The 17,852-nt window shown below is 42.0% G+C and overlaps 1 protein-coding gene across 2 annotated transcripts in view; it reads left to right on the forward strand.

Moving 5' to 3' along the window:
• Positions 1–17,852, forward strand: part of VIPR1 (vasoactive intestinal peptide receptor 1) — a 68,226-nt gene that overhangs the window by 30,568 nt on the left and 19,806 nt on the right. For both annotated transcript variants that reach the window (XM_009072602.1, XM_009072603.1), the window contains 3 exons: positions 465–568; positions 5,360–5,460; positions 7,508–7,640. In XM_009072602.1, the coding sequence (XP_009070850.1) occupies positions 465–568; positions 5,360–5,460; positions 7,508–7,640 (338 nt within the window). The remainder of the gene's footprint in view (positions 1–464; positions 569–5,359; positions 5,461–7,507; positions 7,641–17,852) is intronic.

Below are 17,852 nucleotides of genomic sequence, written 5' to 3' on the forward strand. Positions count from 1 at the left end.
CAGACCCCTAAACTTTCTGGCATAATGTGAAATGAGCACTTTTTCTATTCTTGTCACAGCTTCTCACAAAGTGAAAGACATAAATACTTCCCTGATCTGTTTAGATAAAAATGTTCCAGGAACAAAGGCAATATGACAGTAATGTTCTCAAACAATACTGGTGCAGTGCCAACAACCAAAGGTCCAAGTACAACTGGCATTACGGTACCATTAGAAGAGATGTTTTGTGGGCATTTCAGTATCAAAATGTACTTTATTTTTTGAGGTCTGAACTTCACAACCTGATGGGTCCCTCCTATTTATGTGTTCTATGTAATATGAAAACTTCACAACAGGGAAAAAGTATGAGAATTTTACTCTAAGTGTTCCAAGAATTGTGCTCTGACATTAGTGTCACATAAGGCAGGCATTTGTTTAATAGCAAGCTGAACATTTATTTTTTAAATCATCTTTTTCTCTTCCAGGGAATGTGACCAGGAATTGTACAAGCCAGGGCTGGTCGGATGTTTACCCTGCACCGTACGCAGTAGCTTGTGGATATGATTCCAACAGCACTCCAGTGGAAGAGGTTTGTAAAGCTGGATGGCTAGACTTCAAGATTTATCAGGGTTCAATGTCAGAATCTTATGGTCTTCCCATGCCAAATTTTTTCCATTCCCTCTCTGATTCCTCAAGAAGGAGGAGTCCTCTTGAGAATCCCTGGAAGCAGAATTCAAATGTTTGGTCACAGAAGTTTGATGTCATAGAAACATAGAATCCTAGAATGGTTTTGGTTGGAAGGGATCTTAACGATCATCTCATTCCAACACCTTCCACTAGAGCAGGTTGCTCCAAGCCCCATTCAACCTGGTCTTGAACACTTCCAGGGCTGGGGCAGCCACAGCTTCTCTGGACATCCACAATTTCCAGGCAGTGACAGGAAATAAGCACCCGAGAAGGTCAGACCAGTGTCTATGGGATGTCCACACATAACTTCTGGTGGTTCATTTTCCATGGTGCACTTTGAAACATACCCTCCATATTTATATTTATCCCTAAGTAGATATGGTGATTCTAGTCTTTCTAGGGCAATTTAAGCATCAAAAGGAATACAAGGATATAACTCACTTGCCATCAGTGCTGCTCTGCTGCTCTCAACCAGCTAAATATCTAGAAAACTGCAGGGAATACTTATATTTTCATGACATGTTACTAAAGTTTGTAAGGAAATCCACAAGCTCTATTGAGTATTGTCTGTACATAAATTAACAATCACTGACCTAGGTATAATCAGCTTTATAAAGTATTGTCATAACACGGGAAGGAGTTTGTTCTTGGTTTCTGCATGCTGAGACATGAAAGGTAAAGTCTAAAGAGGATAACAAATGTAGGAAGGAGTTTGTTCTTGGTTTCTGTATGCTGAGACATGAAGGGTAAAGTCTAAAGAGGATAACAAATGTTAGAAGCAAGATTCACCTCACCTTGCTCGAAGTTCAGCATTTAGTCTAAACTAGTCACCTGTAACTGTCCCATGTCAACAAGAAAAAGCTTATGCCAGAAAAGAATTACATTGCACTGAAACCATATGTTTATACCAAACCTCTGCCCATGTTTGAAGTTTTTTTCTGTTTTGTGACATATGTCAATGTTTGTGAATGCTGGACACAGAAATCTCAATAATGAATGAGTATATATTTCCTGTACCTAAAGGAGGCTTACAAGAAGGCTATAGAGGAACTTTTCACAAGGGCATAGAGTGATAGGACAAGGGGGAATGGCCTTAAGCTGAAGGAGAGCAGATTTAGATTAGATATTAGGAAGAAATTCTTCTCTGTGAGGGTGGTGAGGCACTGGCACAGGTTGCCCTGAAGGGATGTGGGCTACCCATCCCTGGAGGTGCTCAAGGTCAGGTTGGATGGGGCTCTGAGTAACCTGGTCTAGTGGAAGGTTCTTTGCCCATGGCAGAGGGTTGGAACTCCATCAAGAGCCCTGCTTTATGTTCCAGCTGCAGAGGGGATTTGGGAATTCCTGGGACATGCTTTGGCACCCCAATGGATTGCAGCATTGCCAGAGTGCCTCGTTACCAAGAGAACATGTATTGTGTTCTTTTAATTCTTTCTTAATTATTTTCTCTCAATTTCCACAGTTTTGTCCTGCTGTTTTAGTCTAATTTGTGTGAAAGGTGGCTGAGGGGGGTGAACATGCAGTACTAGCCTGTGAGGCAGAATAGAGTTTTGTGGTTGTCAAATTGGCTGTCGGTTTGGGGAGGAAGAAGTAAAGGGAATAGAAAAAAAGAACAGCAGGTTGTACGGGACATGAGGTCCAGGACACACTGATAACCTTCTGATGGTAAAACACTTCATGCATTTCTGGTCTCAAGTCAGAAACAGCAAGAAAACTATGAAAAATAAATAAGAGCAGTGCATAAGATTTTAGTCGTGCATTCTGTCAGTCCCTAAGTAGCAGATGATATAGGCACTAAAATACTGCACTTTAGAACTGTGCAGTGATAATGAGTCCTTCTCCAGCCTGACCTTTAAAAATCATGAATTAGCAAATGGGGAGTGGAGTTGTTTTGCTGTTCCACTATCAGGTCTTGACCCACTTCACCCTTGTGTGTTTCTATGTGGTGAGTGAGGGGCCACCCCAGGGGTCCCTATAGTTTCTGTTTGAAGATGGCGAAGAAAATAGACACCTCCAGGGGCCGGTTTAGCCCACATTTCCCTCCAAAGGAACCTCTTCATTTACTCTAGAGAGAGCCCAGATGACTTTAGGCTGAGTAACATGAACCCCCAACACGTTTGGCTACTGAACGGCTTTATATCAATATTTCTCTACTTTTTCACTTACAAATGTAAATGTTTCCCATTCTGTCTAAGATACCAAAGGGCAAATGTCGAGGTTACTGAACAGAAACCAAGGAAGATAATTCTCAGTTAATTTTAGTTTAGCATCTACCTTAAATAATTGTTGTTATCACATTCCTGTGAAATTAAGCAGAAGCTTTTAGAAGTCAGAGAGACAATGATGAAATTGCCTAATTTTATTCTGTAAATCAGTCTAGGTCTACAGCTAGAATTCAGGCATCCTGGCATGCATTTCCTTTACTTATCTAAATCCCTCTTTTTTTCTAATAAGTATATTTCAGTGCTCTGCATGAAATTCCATTTATGATCTTGAGTCAATTTCTCTGCTTTGATATCTGTAAAATAGAAACTGATTGTCATCAGCAAGTGCAAACGAAGAGAGAGAAGTCATTATGTACTGTTTCCAGAACAGAGATGACCCCACGTGCTACATTAAAGCTGAATGCAGAACCTTCCCTCTCTACACAGGAAGGATTGGTCATTTTAAAATACAAGGATTGGGAATTGCTTGTTGGTCCTCAGCACAGGAAGGATATTGACTGGTTGGAGTGACACCAGAGGAAGCCACCAAGTTGATTAGAAGCATGGAGCACCTCTGCTATGAGGAAAGGATGAGAGAACTTTGTTCACCTTGGAAAAGAAAAGGGTCTGGGTGACCAAATCGCAGCCTTCCACTACCTGAGGGAGCCTACAAGAAAGACAGAGAAGGACTTCTTATAAGAGCATGTAGTCACAGGTCAAGGGAGAATGGCTTCAAACTGAGAGAACGTTTACATTAGATATTAGGAGGAAGTTCTTTGCTGTGAGGGTGATGAGGCACTGACACAGATTGCCCACAGAAGTTGTGGCTGCTCCATCCCTGAAGTGTTCAAGGCAACGTTGAACGGGGCTTGAAGCAATCTGGTCTAGTGGAAGGTGTCCCTGCCCCTGGCAGAGGGATTGGAACTAGGTGATCTTTTAAGGTTCCTTCCAGCCCAAACCATTCCACGATTCTATGATTCTGTATTTAGTTATCTTTGGGTAGAATCTGCAGGACAGCAGGGCAGAAAGGTGGAACCTCCACTGTTTGTTACTGCAGTACAAGTGCCTCCATGCAGCATGGGTGAGTGAGGCTAAGGTACGACCACACCATACTGGGTGAGTCACGACCATAACTGCCCCCTGGCATCACAGTGGCAAGATGAGGTAGCTAAACTGGCCTGAAACCTTGGCTATGAATTATGCATTCAGAGTTACTGACCCAAGGCTCTTAGTAATGTCATTCATTGAGTGGGACAGTAAAGACACAATACTTTTAGCCATCTCTGAGATCTTTGGTTTAAGACACAGTGTTACCTTTGCACTCTCTGAAAGCTCTGTCTTGTTTTAATGCTCCTCTGAGCTGGCTTGTGCCAATGGTAGAGGGTTGCTACTTACCTCAGCCTCCCTGGTTCTGTAAAGTACCAAGTACTTGTCAAGGCCTTTGAAAATACTATGTAAAATATCAACTCTCAATGTTATTGAAGTGTTTTTCCAAACAAAGTGGAGTTAGATTTTCTGTCTAAAGTGCTCTTTGCGGTTTTGATTGATTTGGGTTTTTTTTGTAGAACATGGTGACAGAGGAGGACAGAGGAGGGTCAGTCAAGTGCTGGAAAAATAAGATTTTCCACAAACTGAGTTAGATTCTCGTAAAAACTTAGATTATTTTTTACTTACGAAATAAATGTCTAAATACTTTTATCTGTTGTCCATTTTTTTTAATGCTGAAAATCAAAATTTATTGATTTAGAGTGTTGCTAGAGAGACTTGGAGAGCTGAAGTTTTATTACCTTGCTTCCCAATTTATTTAGACTGGGATTCTCTGTTGGATTCAAGTCCTGTGGTGCCCCATGCTCAGAGGTTCCTTCTGTGAGCTGGCAAAGAGATAAGCCACAATCCAATTTCCAACTTAATATGTATTTCTGAATTAATATATGTGTGATTTCAGTGAGAACCTTTTAAGTTGTTCCTTGCCTAAACTTGTCTGGTTTCCACAAAAGTAAACCAATTTCCAAAGCAGTTGTGTCCTCAAACTTGCTTAATAAGATGAAGCTCATCATACTCACCATGTCAGAGCCAATGTGTCAGTGCACTCTTCATCTGAACATTAGTCATTCTTGTTCCACATGGTTATAACCATGTAGCTGCCTCTGCAAGTGTCAAATCAGACTCCTTCCTGCATGAGTGTTTCCCTTGTGTAACTATAACCTGATTTTGGAGTGATCCAAGCTCTGGTACAACCGGATGCATTCTTATTCACACCGGTGGTATTTGAGTCATGTGCTCTACTGGATGTGATTTATAGGGTGTTCTTATTCGCACTGGTGGTATTTGAGTCGTGCTCTACTGGATGTGATTTATAGGGTAAAGGAGTTGGAGATTTTTTAAGAGAATGGAGAAGGATGATTTCCTTATATCAGTCAGTGATACTGTATTTAATAAAGCGTGTTGGCAGCTCTTTGATAGACCTGTTTTGTTTCTTTCCTTCCCCCTAGCAAACAGCATTCTATGGCACAGTCAAGACTGGCTACACTATCGGTCACACCTTGTCACTCATTGCTCTCACGGCTGCTATGATCATTTTATGTCTCTTCAGGTAAGACTATGAACAAAAAAGGCATAGGTAAGGGGATGACTCAAAGGATGCAATGGCTTTTTATGTTACAGGCTATGAGTGTCACAGGTGCAAAAGAATTTGGTCAAGTCTCAGGTGGACAGGGGAGGAGAGTTCCTCCATCTTTCACTATCAGTTATCTGGTGTGTGATTTGTGGCCTTTGTATGAGAGTTATAACCCAAATCAAATTATTTTGGTGGATTCATCTCACTAAATGTAGATTGTTACATGATGGATGCCTGTATTTGAGGCAATTATCCTATAAACCTGTTATAGTCCACAGAGGCCTTGTCAATATGGTATATATGGATACTGTGGAATTTCTACTCAAAGTAGGTATTCAAAATGGTACAGATCAATCACGTCCCAAAACTACCCAGAATTACAAAATCCTAGAATGGTTTGGGTTGGAAAGGACCTTAAAGATCATCTCATTCCAACCCCCTGCCATGGGCAGGGACACCTTCCACTAAACCAGGTTCCTCAAAGTCCCATCCAACCTGGCCTTACACAATTCCAGGGAAGGGGCAGCCACAGCTTTTGTGGGCAACCTGTTTCCTCACAAAGTCTTTTTCAGAAATGTTTCCTGATACAGCTCTGTGGCAAGACATAAGCACCAAGTGCCATTTTAGACATGCTGGTGGCTCTGAGATGTGCCAGGGGTAGCAGATATGATGCAGGGTCTTTAGGATTGATGTGCAGATACTCTACAGCATATCAAATGCATTAGATGCTTAGATTGCAGCAAAGAAATTAATCCTCAGTCTCTATTGTTTATAATAGATTCAGGCATGTAAATTTGGGTGCTCCCAGTGAAGAAGTCTGCATATAAGGCAGTCTGGTATTATAAAGTTGTTTCTGTATATGGAGAACAGGAAAAAGCAGACCATTGTGAGATGGAGGAACTTTATAGATGTGGTGCCATCTCCTCATGCCGCTCTCCAGTGACTTCACTGAGATGCATTATGTGCTTACCTGGTTTATGACAGTTTGGTACAGACATCACTCCCAAAGAAAACTGTAGGAAACAGAATATGTTCTAGAGTAACTCTCACTGCTACAAAGACTGGCCTCACCCTTCAGGATCTTTGCTCTTCTCAGCACCTATACTCTCTGCACTCCTCTTAAAAGGGAGGAGTGAATCAGACACACATGCAAATTATCTGAACAAGGTACAAGGTGACAGCCAAGCTGGTGAAATTGTTGGGGTTTACACTCTTCCTTCATGGAAAACAGTGTAATTTGACTTGCCTTTGCCTGTAAGTACAGAGGACTCAGCTCAGTCACATTATCTTGCCATCATCAGGGGTTAAGAGCATAACCTCTGCCAATGCACAGTGACTCATTAAGAGGTGGTAATTGCATTATGTTGCTGAGTGAGGTCTGTTGTGATTCTGATGTCTGTACAAAGTACCCATTTCCAGAGTATTAGGCCTTTCACTTTAACTGATATAAAGTCTCACTTGAATAAAAACCCCAAACCTACTTGAGCAGAATTCATCTTCAAAATATTAGTGGGCAGGAAACAGAAGAACCCTGGTTGTGTTCTCAGTATTATTAATAACTAATATTTTTTGAGTGATAATATAGTTCATATCACTCCTGAAAGCCTGTAATATGTGTTAATTTGGGCAGCAGATGCTAAGAATTTACTTCCCTTTTTGAAGAATTATTTCACTTTGAGAAGAATTATTGCAGGACAAGCATTCTGTAGAGAACAGCCCTTTATTGTGAGCACAATCTGCTCGGTCAAAACCATTTCTTTTCCAGTGTAGAGCAGTGTAATGGACCTGTTTTTTGTCATTCTCTGCTGTCCTGGTTTTCTGAGAACTGGAAAGGAGCAGCACTGCTGCAGATGTATGAATTGCCCCATGTCTTGTGGATTTTAAAAGGTGATGTACATCAGAACACAGCCTGGCTCAGGGTTTCTAATGCTTAATTGTATGTCTTGGCAGAAGAAACATGTAAATAGATAAATAATGCTTTTGAGCAGCTTTTTTTCACAAGTGTTTCATCTCTTCCCAACAGAAAACTACACTGTACTCGAAATTATATTCATATGCATCTCTTCATGTCCTTCATAATGAGAGCTATTGCTGTCTTCATAAAAGATGTCATCCTGTTTGAAAGTGGAGAATCTGAACACTGCTTTGTGAGCTCAGTAAGTAGCTGTGCACATTGAAGTTTCCACCTTGTTCTGTTGCCCCTCTTAAATGCCCCCAAAATTACCTTAGACATGCATGTGAGACAGTACTTTGGGAAAGATGTCAATCTTTTTCCTTGTTTGAAAGAATAAAACCCATGATTGCTGCCATTTAATTTATATGGAAAAGGAATAAATTGATTATCAGAGTCAATAATTTATAGGCATCTAGTCTGAGGTTGAATTTGGGCTTAGAGGTCTTTCCTAACCTAAATGTTTCTATGAGATCAAACCCACAAAAGAGATTCTACAAGATTTTGCAACTTGTTGGTCCTCTGTCCAGCTCCCAGAAATGCTAATTTCTTGGATATCCTGGTCAAAGAAGAGCTGCAGTGCTGTGTTTAGGGATTCAGTAAAACCTTTCTCTTCAGTGAGGGTGGGAGTCAGATCCAGATTCATATCACTAACTTGAGGTATCTATGGGGTAAGTGCCCATACATGACTTATGTGTGTAAAGTGTACCCACAGTCAGTCAAGCTCTAGCTAATATGTTCACTGGAGTCTGGAATGCTGTTCACCTTGATTAGAGAAAGGCACCTGCATTTGGATGGCTCTCTGGGCTCCAGTGACCAGATCTCTGCAGGAGTTTGGGCAGGAAATCTGTGTGTAAACATAATCATCTATTTTTCATCAGGATTTGTATCCCATGCTCACTGCCTGCAACTGTGAGATTTCCCCACTGGGATGATAAATGAAGGGAATAAAGGAGTTGGGATATTTCTTTCACTTTCAAACTCAGTGTTATCAGCTGGAGTAAACATCAAGGAGGAAGAAGGGCTGTTTATCTAAAGGCCATATTGGCATACACTAGTCAGGAATAAATTTAGTCAGGAGATTGAAATCACCAAAATGAAGAGATGTGATCAGAAGTTATAGAAAAACCAGCCAGCCAAAGGGGACTCTCCATAGTAAATTCATAGCATTAGATGAGCTGCTTGCTGTTAATAGCAGGGGACTGGGCACAGCAGTCCAGCAGATCCCTGCTGGACCTGCCAGTGTATGTCATACAGCACCACAAAAAGGTTCTCTTTTCCATCCACCCAATTTCTTCCTGGCCTTCTGGCTTTTCTGTATCCTTACCCTGAGTCCTGTCACTGGTTGCCAGAGAGAAGAGATCAGTGCTGTCCCTCTACTTCTGCTTGTGAGGAAGTTGTATTCAGTGATGAGGTCATTACATGTAACCAAATCATCCTGTTGGCTTAAATTGGTTAAAAATAGGCAAATACTCAAGTGTGTTAGTCAACTGGGGCTCTACATCAACTTGGATGTAGAGATGATCAGGCTCTGAGGGGTCTGTGGAAGCACCCATTCTAACTTCTTCAATAACTGTTCATTTTGATTCATTCAGATTATGTTCTGTCTCAGTAATTGGTCATTCCTAGTGGAAAACTTGCCACAAGTGGCTTTACAGAATCCAACAATTACTCACACTGCAGGAAAAACTGTGCTACTTTCCAGCCTCGACTTGGCTTCATGTTTTCTGGGGTTTTTTTTCATTGCCAGACTCAAGAGGCCTCCTTAGAAGTTTTAGTTTTTCACACTACTTTTTAGGTCTAATGACCTTCCTTATTGGCATTCCCATACTTTATTTTTCCCTTTCCTTGTCTCCCTGGGGCACACCCTGTGAAAAACAGCAGCCAAGACAGCAAACCTGGTAGAAGGATTGAACTTAATACTTGAAATGTCATTTTTTGGTGGTTTTATGGATAGGTTTTGATACAGTTTCACTATTGTCATATCTGGATAGTGTAAAATGATGAACCACTTGCACTTCCAGCCTAGCTGAAGACAAAGAAAACAACAGTTTGCTATAAACAAAGATCAGATTGTACGGATTTAATTCAGGCTGATTTTCTGAGCTCTGCAAATTTGCCTTTGCTGAAGATTCAGCCAGGGGAGATCACATCATTTATCTTTTTCCTTTTGTATTCCAGTAAGACAAAAAATTTCAGCAACAGCTTCTTTGCCAAGGAGGATGAGACTTCACCAATTGTGAACTTATACACATATATCATATTTTCTGTGTGAAAAATTGAAGATTTTCGCATGAACTTCTCAGACCGAACTGATAACAACTACAGGCCCCTAAATTAATGGCATACATGGAATCATTGAATCACAGAATCATTAAGGTTGGAAAAGACCTCCAAGATCATCAAGTCTAACCAATGTTCTAATGCCACCATGTCAACTAGACCACAGCACTAAGTGCCATGTCTAATTGTTTCTTGAACACTTCCATGGATGGTGACTCCACCACCTCCATTTTGTCAGTTTTAATGCTTGACAACCCTTACAGTGAAGAAATTCTTCCTGATGTCCATCCTGAACCTCTTCTGAAGTTGAAGACAGATACATTTTCTTTTCCAGTGCACACCTGTCTGAGGCTACTCAGATCTATATTCTCTGCCCCATGTGGGAATGCCTCAATGCACAGGTTGATGGAGAGAGATGGAAGAGTAGAAGCCTTTTTGTGCACTTATGTAAATGTGAAATGCATATTAGGGACAACCATTTCACTGTGTTATATCCTCTGGGAAATAAATCTATTCCTATGTACACAGAGAAGGGATGAGCTGACTCAGTTGGGGGGGAAGAGCCTGGCAGGACTCTGTCTGAACACGGTGTGAGTCTTTCCCTTTAATTTAATTAGAGTAAGGTCAGTCTCCAAAATATGTAAATACATCAGCTGACACTTTTTCAGTAGCTCAGCCCAGTCCTGCAGAATTGCATTCCTTCCACTGTGGTCAATGGGAACAGGCAGGCACAAAGGTGCTGCCTGAGACTGGGAAGTGTTTCCCAATCTGTCTTGCCGTGGAAACAAGGCCCAATGTGAAATGAAGTTCACCTTGATATGCTTGGCTGTGTACAGTGAAGGGAAGACCCTCACTCTTCCCACCTAATAGCTAGAAGCCACTATTAGTTTTCATCCCAAGGAGCAGCACAAGCAGAAAGGGGAAAATGGCTATTCATGTGAAGTACAAGTTCTCACTGTGCTTGTCCACTCATGTATGACCTGAAGTACCTCACTCTGTCCACTAATTCCTGTGAAACTCAGCCAAATGCTTCCAGTTGGCTTCAGAAAATGGGTGTTGCAATGGACTTGTTATCACAACACAAACCCAATACACCCATCTTCTTAGTCACCATTTTTACCACCAGGTTAGATAAAGAAATTTGCATCTTCCAGGCAACTTCTGTGGACTGTTATCCCCATATCTGCTGATATCCCTGTATCTGCTGATCACTGATACCATCTAAGGTTTACAGCAAAACAGAGGGGAAAGAAAAGAAAAATAAAGGCCTGGAGAAAGCTCCTGTAAATGACACAAAGAAGATAAAAACAGAATTAGGGGGAAGGAATGGAGGCATCCTGGAAAGAACCCAGGAGGGAAATTAGGGGGAAGGAGTGGAGGCATCCTGGAAAGAACCCAGGAGTGAAGGCAAAAAGTTAGACTGCAGAAGAGCCCTGCAGGAGGAACTTTCTTTGCATAAGTGACTCTATCATCCCTGACACAGCAGTGCCCCAGTCACAGGCTGGCACCTTACAGCAATGCAGTATTGCCAATAATGAGAGCCAATGTGCTGAGTGTGAGGAAGGGCATTATTAAAACTCCGATCACCTTTTCTCTTTAGTTGTTGCCTTGTGGTTAACTTGGCTTATCACTGAAGATGTATTCAGAAGTGCTGTTACTCTGTGACTGATGAGCACAAAACAGGGACAGTTAACCCATTTACCAAATAATTCTATTTTTACATCTAAATTCAACTCTGAGTCATCTGACACAGAGGCTAGACCAGCAGGAGCTAATCACCATCTTAGAAATACTCACAAGACTGCCCCCAAAAATCAAATTAGTATTCCCAAGAGGCAAAATAGAAAAGCTAAGTCCCTCAAAGACTGACAGTTACATAACCCCTGTTAAAATAAACAGAGAAATGCTTAAATAGCCTTGAGGATCACAGTCATGGGGCTTAAACTTGCCTCTTACGTGAGGAAAAGAGACGTGAAAGCTTCCTACTGAATGCAGTGGATAGAGTTACATTTGAGGAAGCCTGAGTGGGAAGTGGACATGGTATAAAGTGCAGTCATGTGGGCCACAGTCTTTGCTGGTGTAAACTGGTACAGCTGCATTTATTTTGAGGGAGCTCAGGGGTGACTTCATGGCTCTCTACAACTACCTGAAAGGGCATTGTACAGAAGTGGGAACTGGTCTCTTCTGCCATGTCTGCATTGAGAAGAGTAGAGGGGACAGTCATAAGCTGAGACACGGAAGATTCAGATTAGATGTTAGGAAAACATTTTTCAGTGTCAGGATGGTCAGGCACTGCAATAGGTTGCCCAGGGACGTGGTGGAGTCACCATGCCTGAAAGTGTTTAAGAGGCATCTGGATGTGATGCTGGAGGATATGGTTTAGAGTTTAGAGGTACAGCAGAGTGACAGATTAATGGTTGGACTCGATGTTCTTAGAGGTCTTCTCCAACCTTGATGATCTTATGATTCTATGATTCTACTTCAATAAAGTTTCAGTGTTCCTGCAAGTGCTGGGTCTGACCCTGCCATGCATTGCTCTGCTGCAAGAACATAAAAGTAAAAGTTGTCTCATGTAACTTCCAGTTAGCAGGGACAGACCTGTAAATTGTGATTGTTCTACCTGGAAAAGAGAAGGCGTCATGGTGACCTAATTGTGGCCTTAATGTACCTGAAGGAGCCTACAAGGCAGGTGGAGGCAGACTATTTACAAGGGCCTGGAGTGACAGGACAAGGGGGAATGGCTTCAAGTTGAAAAAGAGTAGGTTTAGATTAGGTATTAGAAGTAATAAGGCTGGGACACAGGTTGCCCAGACAAGTTGTGACTGCCTCATCCCTGGAAGTGTTCAACACCACTTGCTCTGAGCAACCTGGTCTAGTGGAAGTTGTTCCTGCCCATGGCAGGGGGCTGCAACTAGATGATCTTTGCAGTCCCTTTCAACTCAAACCATTCCATGATTCTATGATTCTGTAGCTGCTTTGCCATTTTCAACTGGTTTTCAGCTGGCATTGAGGAGGTGAAAGCACAGAGAAAAGCCAAGTTTATCTCATGGGACTTTGGGTTCCATATGGGTTGAGCTATTGCTGGAGAAATGATACTCTAACTAGAGAAATTATATTTTATCCAGGTTCATTAGTGGCTCAGCCTTGTTGCAAGTGGAAGTGATGGCACAGGAAAGAGACAGAGATCAAGTCCAGTGGCTTCTTCCTAATGTCTCCATTCTTCCACAGCGTTGATGGGAGCAGGCAAGCACCTTGTTGAAGTAGTGTGTATGTGCATGTATATGGCTGTACAGCACAGCTCATCCATCTAGGAGTGGCATTTCTGCCTTACGAAAGTGGTAACAAATCAACGAGCTCAGACACAAATCCAGGTTATAACAGCTTAATAAATTGCCCAGTGACAGCTGACATGGAGTAAGTATTCCAGTGTGTGCTCTTAAATCTTGCTTGGGCATGAAAATTTAATGGATTGTGACCTCAAGGAAAGCAGGTTAAGATAAATTGAATTAATTTTCCATTTCCAAGGCTTAAGAACACTCTTGCAGAATGTTTCTGGGGCACCATTGATGCAGAGCAGCATGTTGACAGGCAAAGTGTGTGTTTGAGGCCTCTTATCCTTGTGCCTGAGGTAGACAGTGACTGTGAATCCAGTTAAGTTGATCTATCTGTACTTTTGATAGGATAGTTTTTATACTTAGAGTTGAAGGGCCGAAGGGTCCATAATCAAGACAGAAGATCATTATTCCCATGAAGCTCTGCTCTTTGTTATAATTCCTGATAGATGAAAAATTGCCTTAACCAAGGCTTTCAACTTGACAACTTAGGCCCTCACAAACTCAGGTCTAAGTGCCTCAATCATAAACCACTTTGTTAGTACCAAGATGGCATGTTAAGAATGTCTTTAATCACATTTATTTATAGATAGTGTTAGGTCCTTAACACCCAAAATTTCTGTGCATCTTCCAGGAGAATTTTCAGAGCCACCCACTAGTGCAGCAGTTTATTATTTGAAACTACTTGCTTGTCAAACTCCAGGATAGGGAGGGAATGAAGGAGTCGGGGGCACCCAATTGATTTTGGAGTTTTCTTGTTGGAATAGGCCTCAATTCACTTTCATAGTAGAACATAAACTTTGTGAGGCTTTTTTATTGCTAACCTCTTTGAATCTAGTCTACAACTATAATTGAGGGAAGACATGAAAGTGTTGGCTTTTTGCCAGGCAGTCTGGTTTGTTTATTTTTAGTTTGCCTTTTTTTGTGCTCTTACACAAATGGTTGAGTGTGCTAAGCCTAAATTAGCACTTTCTGGTTTTCTCCTTCTTTTTGTTTTTTTTTTCTTTCCTTTTTTTTTCAGTTTCTGCCTCATTTTCAGGCTCAGCCTGCAAAAAAGGAAACTGAAGGGGGGGACCTTATTGTTCTCTACAACTACCTGAAAGGAGGTTGCACTGAGGTGGGGGTTGGTCTCTTCTTCTAAGTATCAAGTGTCAGAACAAAAGGAAATGGCTCAAGTTGTGCCTGGGGAGATTTATATTAGATATTAGGAAGAATTTCTTCACGAAAAAGGTTTTTAAGCCCTGGCACAGCCTGTCCAGGACAGTGGTGGAGTCGCCATCCCTGGAGAGATTTAAAAGAGTTGTAGATGTGGCACTTAGGAATGTGGTTTAGGGGTGGGCTTGACAGTGCTGAATTTACAGTTGGACTCAATGATAATAAAAGTCTTTTCCAACCTAAATGATTCTGTGGTTCTATGAAATAAAAGTTCAGTTAAAAGCAGAGAGAAATACCCCATGAAAACAAAAAGCATGTTTGGAAACTAGAGTCTATCCTGACATCTCTATGCAACATGCACAGGAATGAATGGAAAATGCATAGCTATGGACAGTGCTGTACAATATTTAGGTTATAAAATCATAGGAGTTTGTCAGCTGTGTGAATTCCAGTGCCATGATAGTGATGTGAGGAATTAGTCATATCATGTAATCTTGCAAGAAGAACAATTATTTGCTTATTGCATTGCAGATTACATTTTACTTTGGCTAAGCTGGACATCTCAGCTGGGGTGGGAACAGCTCAAGATTGATTGATTCCTGAGTTTAATTATGAGTATCTAAAATGGAGCTATAGTTACGGGGATGTAGGATTGGACCAGTCCCTGTGCTGAAAGGCCTTAATTTCAGCATCTCCAAAGCAAGCAATGCCTGTCCAGTGTTCCCCCACCATCCAGGTGTGTCCTAGAAACAAGATTATGTGTTGGATGTATAAAATGCTTTTATATAAGATTGAGGAAACCTATTTGATGAGTCTGGGGAGAAGAGCAGCTGTTGCTGTGGGCAATTGCAGCATGAGTCACTCAGCAGCAAGCCCTTCCCATAGGTCATGTCTTCTGGGCAACATAAAATAAAAGTGATGGATAAATCTGTCACTGAGAAAATGAGTTTTCATCAGTCTTCTATTGAAGAAGCCTGCAGAAATCTCTGTAAATCTTTCCCTCCTGCAGCAGTGGTAGTAGCCCAGGTAACAGCACTGAAGTACCTTAAAGGGCATTTTGAGGTCTCCAGGTTTCGTGATTGATTGAGGCAAACCTGAGCTCACACTTTTGCTGAAGACACTTAGAAACTGGGCTGAAGGCACTGTCCCAACTTCATAAATAATGCCAGGAGCTGCAGCACTGCCCAGGATTGCGTGTGATATCTTAAATGTATCTTTAAGCTGACTTAAATACGCCTTGGTGCCCTGCCACAAACCTTCCACACCACAGGAAGCTGCAGAGTTTATGGGGACAGGGGTGGAATGTGGAGTCTGCAGAGGGGTTGCATCCATGTACAGGAGAGATCATACAAGGGGTTGGACTGGATGACCTTTAAAACAACCCTTCCTGCTCAAGCTATTCTATGATTCTATACATTGGGAGGGACAGGCCAGGTCTCGTGGTGGGGATTCCTGTGACTGGGGCAATGAGACTCAATGCATTCCCAGGCCAGCTATGATGGATGGGAGTGTGATCAACCACTCAAGTTGCCCCGTCGTGCATCTTTGATTTAAATCCCTTTTACCCAAGTCCTAAACCTGCAGCACACCATATCCCCAGTAAGGAAGGCAAGTGAGATTCATGTTGGTGCAGTGGTGCTCTGTGATGAACCGCAGCATTTCTGTGGAGTTGACTGACCTTTTTTGTAGGTTTGTATTGCATTCACAGGAGGCTGAGGCATGCATGGGTGTTGGTTGTGTGTATGTACCTCCCTCAAAACCCCAGACCATCTCCTTTCCAACTAAGCTGCTTATATTGAGGTAGAGAAGTTCAGCTGCTGGTGAAGACTGACAATTAGCAGTTATGAATGAGGAGGGATACCTTGAGCAGTGTTATCACACACTGGGGAGTGTGATGTATGAGTATTTTATGCAATGAGAGATTCAGCTCTGAGTTAATTACTGCCTTCAGCATCTGAACTGCATTTTTCAAGGTAGACTTAGTTGTAGCTGGTCGCTACATCACTTTTAGGAGAAATATTTTTCTCAGGCTTGACATTATTTCAAAGTATTTGGGGAAGAAGCCTGGTAGGGTTATTGCTCGGTCTTGTTGCTCCCACCCTTATTTCCCTTCTCTTTGCCTCTTTCTCAGAAATTCTGGGTCCATTTTGAGTCCACTATTCCTATGACCTGACACAGTTTTTCACAAAAAAAAGTCATTTCTCTGAGAGTCATAGGCAATAGGTTACCTGTGTTGAAGGAATGCTAAATGCTGGATGAACAGCAATACAATATTTTCCGTGCACTTCATACAAGTGTGAATATCCATCTAAATAGCAAAATAGTAAGAAGTATTTCAAATATTTGTCTACATTTGAGGAAACCAGTCTTTCAGGAGAGTAGTACAGTGTAATATGTAAATTTTTTGCTATATTGCTGTCTCAGCAAGTATTCTCCATTAAGGGCAAACTTCTGCCATCTGAGCATGGGCAGCTCATATCCCTTGTGAATATCCCAAAGGTATCATAGTATTACAGTATGTTAAGTGGTTGGGATGGATCTTAAAGATCATCTAGTTCAACCCTCCCTGCCCCGGGCAGGGACACCTCCCACCAGACCAGGTTGCTCAAGACTTCATCCAGCCTGACTTTGAACACCACCGTGATTGGGACATCCACAACCTCCCTGGGCAACCTGTGCCGATGTCTCACCACCCTCACAGGGAAAAGCTTCTTCCTAGTACCTAATCTGAATTTCCCCTCTTTCAATTTATACTCATTACTTCTTGTCCTGTCACTCCAGTTCCTAACACAGAGTCCCTCTCCAGCTTCCCCATAAGCCTCTTCAGATCCTGGCAGGTTGCTATGAGGTCTCCACACAGCCTTCTTTTCTCCAGGCTGAACAGCCACAACTTTCTCAGCTTCTCTTATTAGGGAGGGTGCTTCAATCCTCTTACTAGCTGGACTTATTCCAACAGTTCCATGTCCTTCTTATGTTGGGGACACCAGAACTGTGTGCAGTTCTTCAGGTCTGCACGGGAAATGCCCATCCTTCTGCAGCAACAGCTGGAAGCTCAACACAGTATTTGTCAATGCTTAAAATAACACTACCAGTCCACTTCTAAGCAGTGCCTTGCTCACTGTCTCCTTTTCAGATAGCTCTGTTAAGCAGTTGTAAAGGTAGATGTGTGCTGCACAGTGGTTGGCCTTGCTAAAGCAAGGGAGGGTTGGCCTACAGAGTAGGTCTAAGATGCCTCATCTCATCCTCAGGTAAAGTTCTGAATAATCAAGATTAATTTTTCTTATTGACTATGAGGAATTTGAATAAAAGCCCAAAAGTGTTTGTTGAAGCCAAAGAGTTTGTCAAGAGTCAAATACTTCATGGACTGGAGGCAGAATCTGTCTCAGTGTTTAGTCATTGGAAGGACATGTGGAAAGGGAGAGGACCTTTATGGGAAAAGCAAGTGGTCCATGTCTAATGCAGTTCCAAAGAGGGGAAGAAGAGGGAAGCCACTTGGGTGGATGTGCCATCTGCAAAGCCAGGGAAGACTGCATCACTGTGTGGACATGAGCAGGGCAAGATCCCTGAAGAAAGACAGGGAAATAACCTATTGTAAATGAGACAGGGGAAGGAGAGAAAGTAGAAGAAGCAGTGATGTAATGCAGCTT

Source organism: Acanthisitta chloris, unplaced genomic scaffold (genome assembly GCF_000695815.1).
Source record: "Acanthisitta chloris isolate BGI_N310 unplaced genomic scaffold, ASM69581v1 scaffold10784, whole genome shotgun sequence".
Classification (NCBI taxonomy): domain Eukaryota; kingdom Metazoa; phylum Chordata; class Aves; order Passeriformes; family Acanthisittidae; genus Acanthisitta; species Acanthisitta chloris.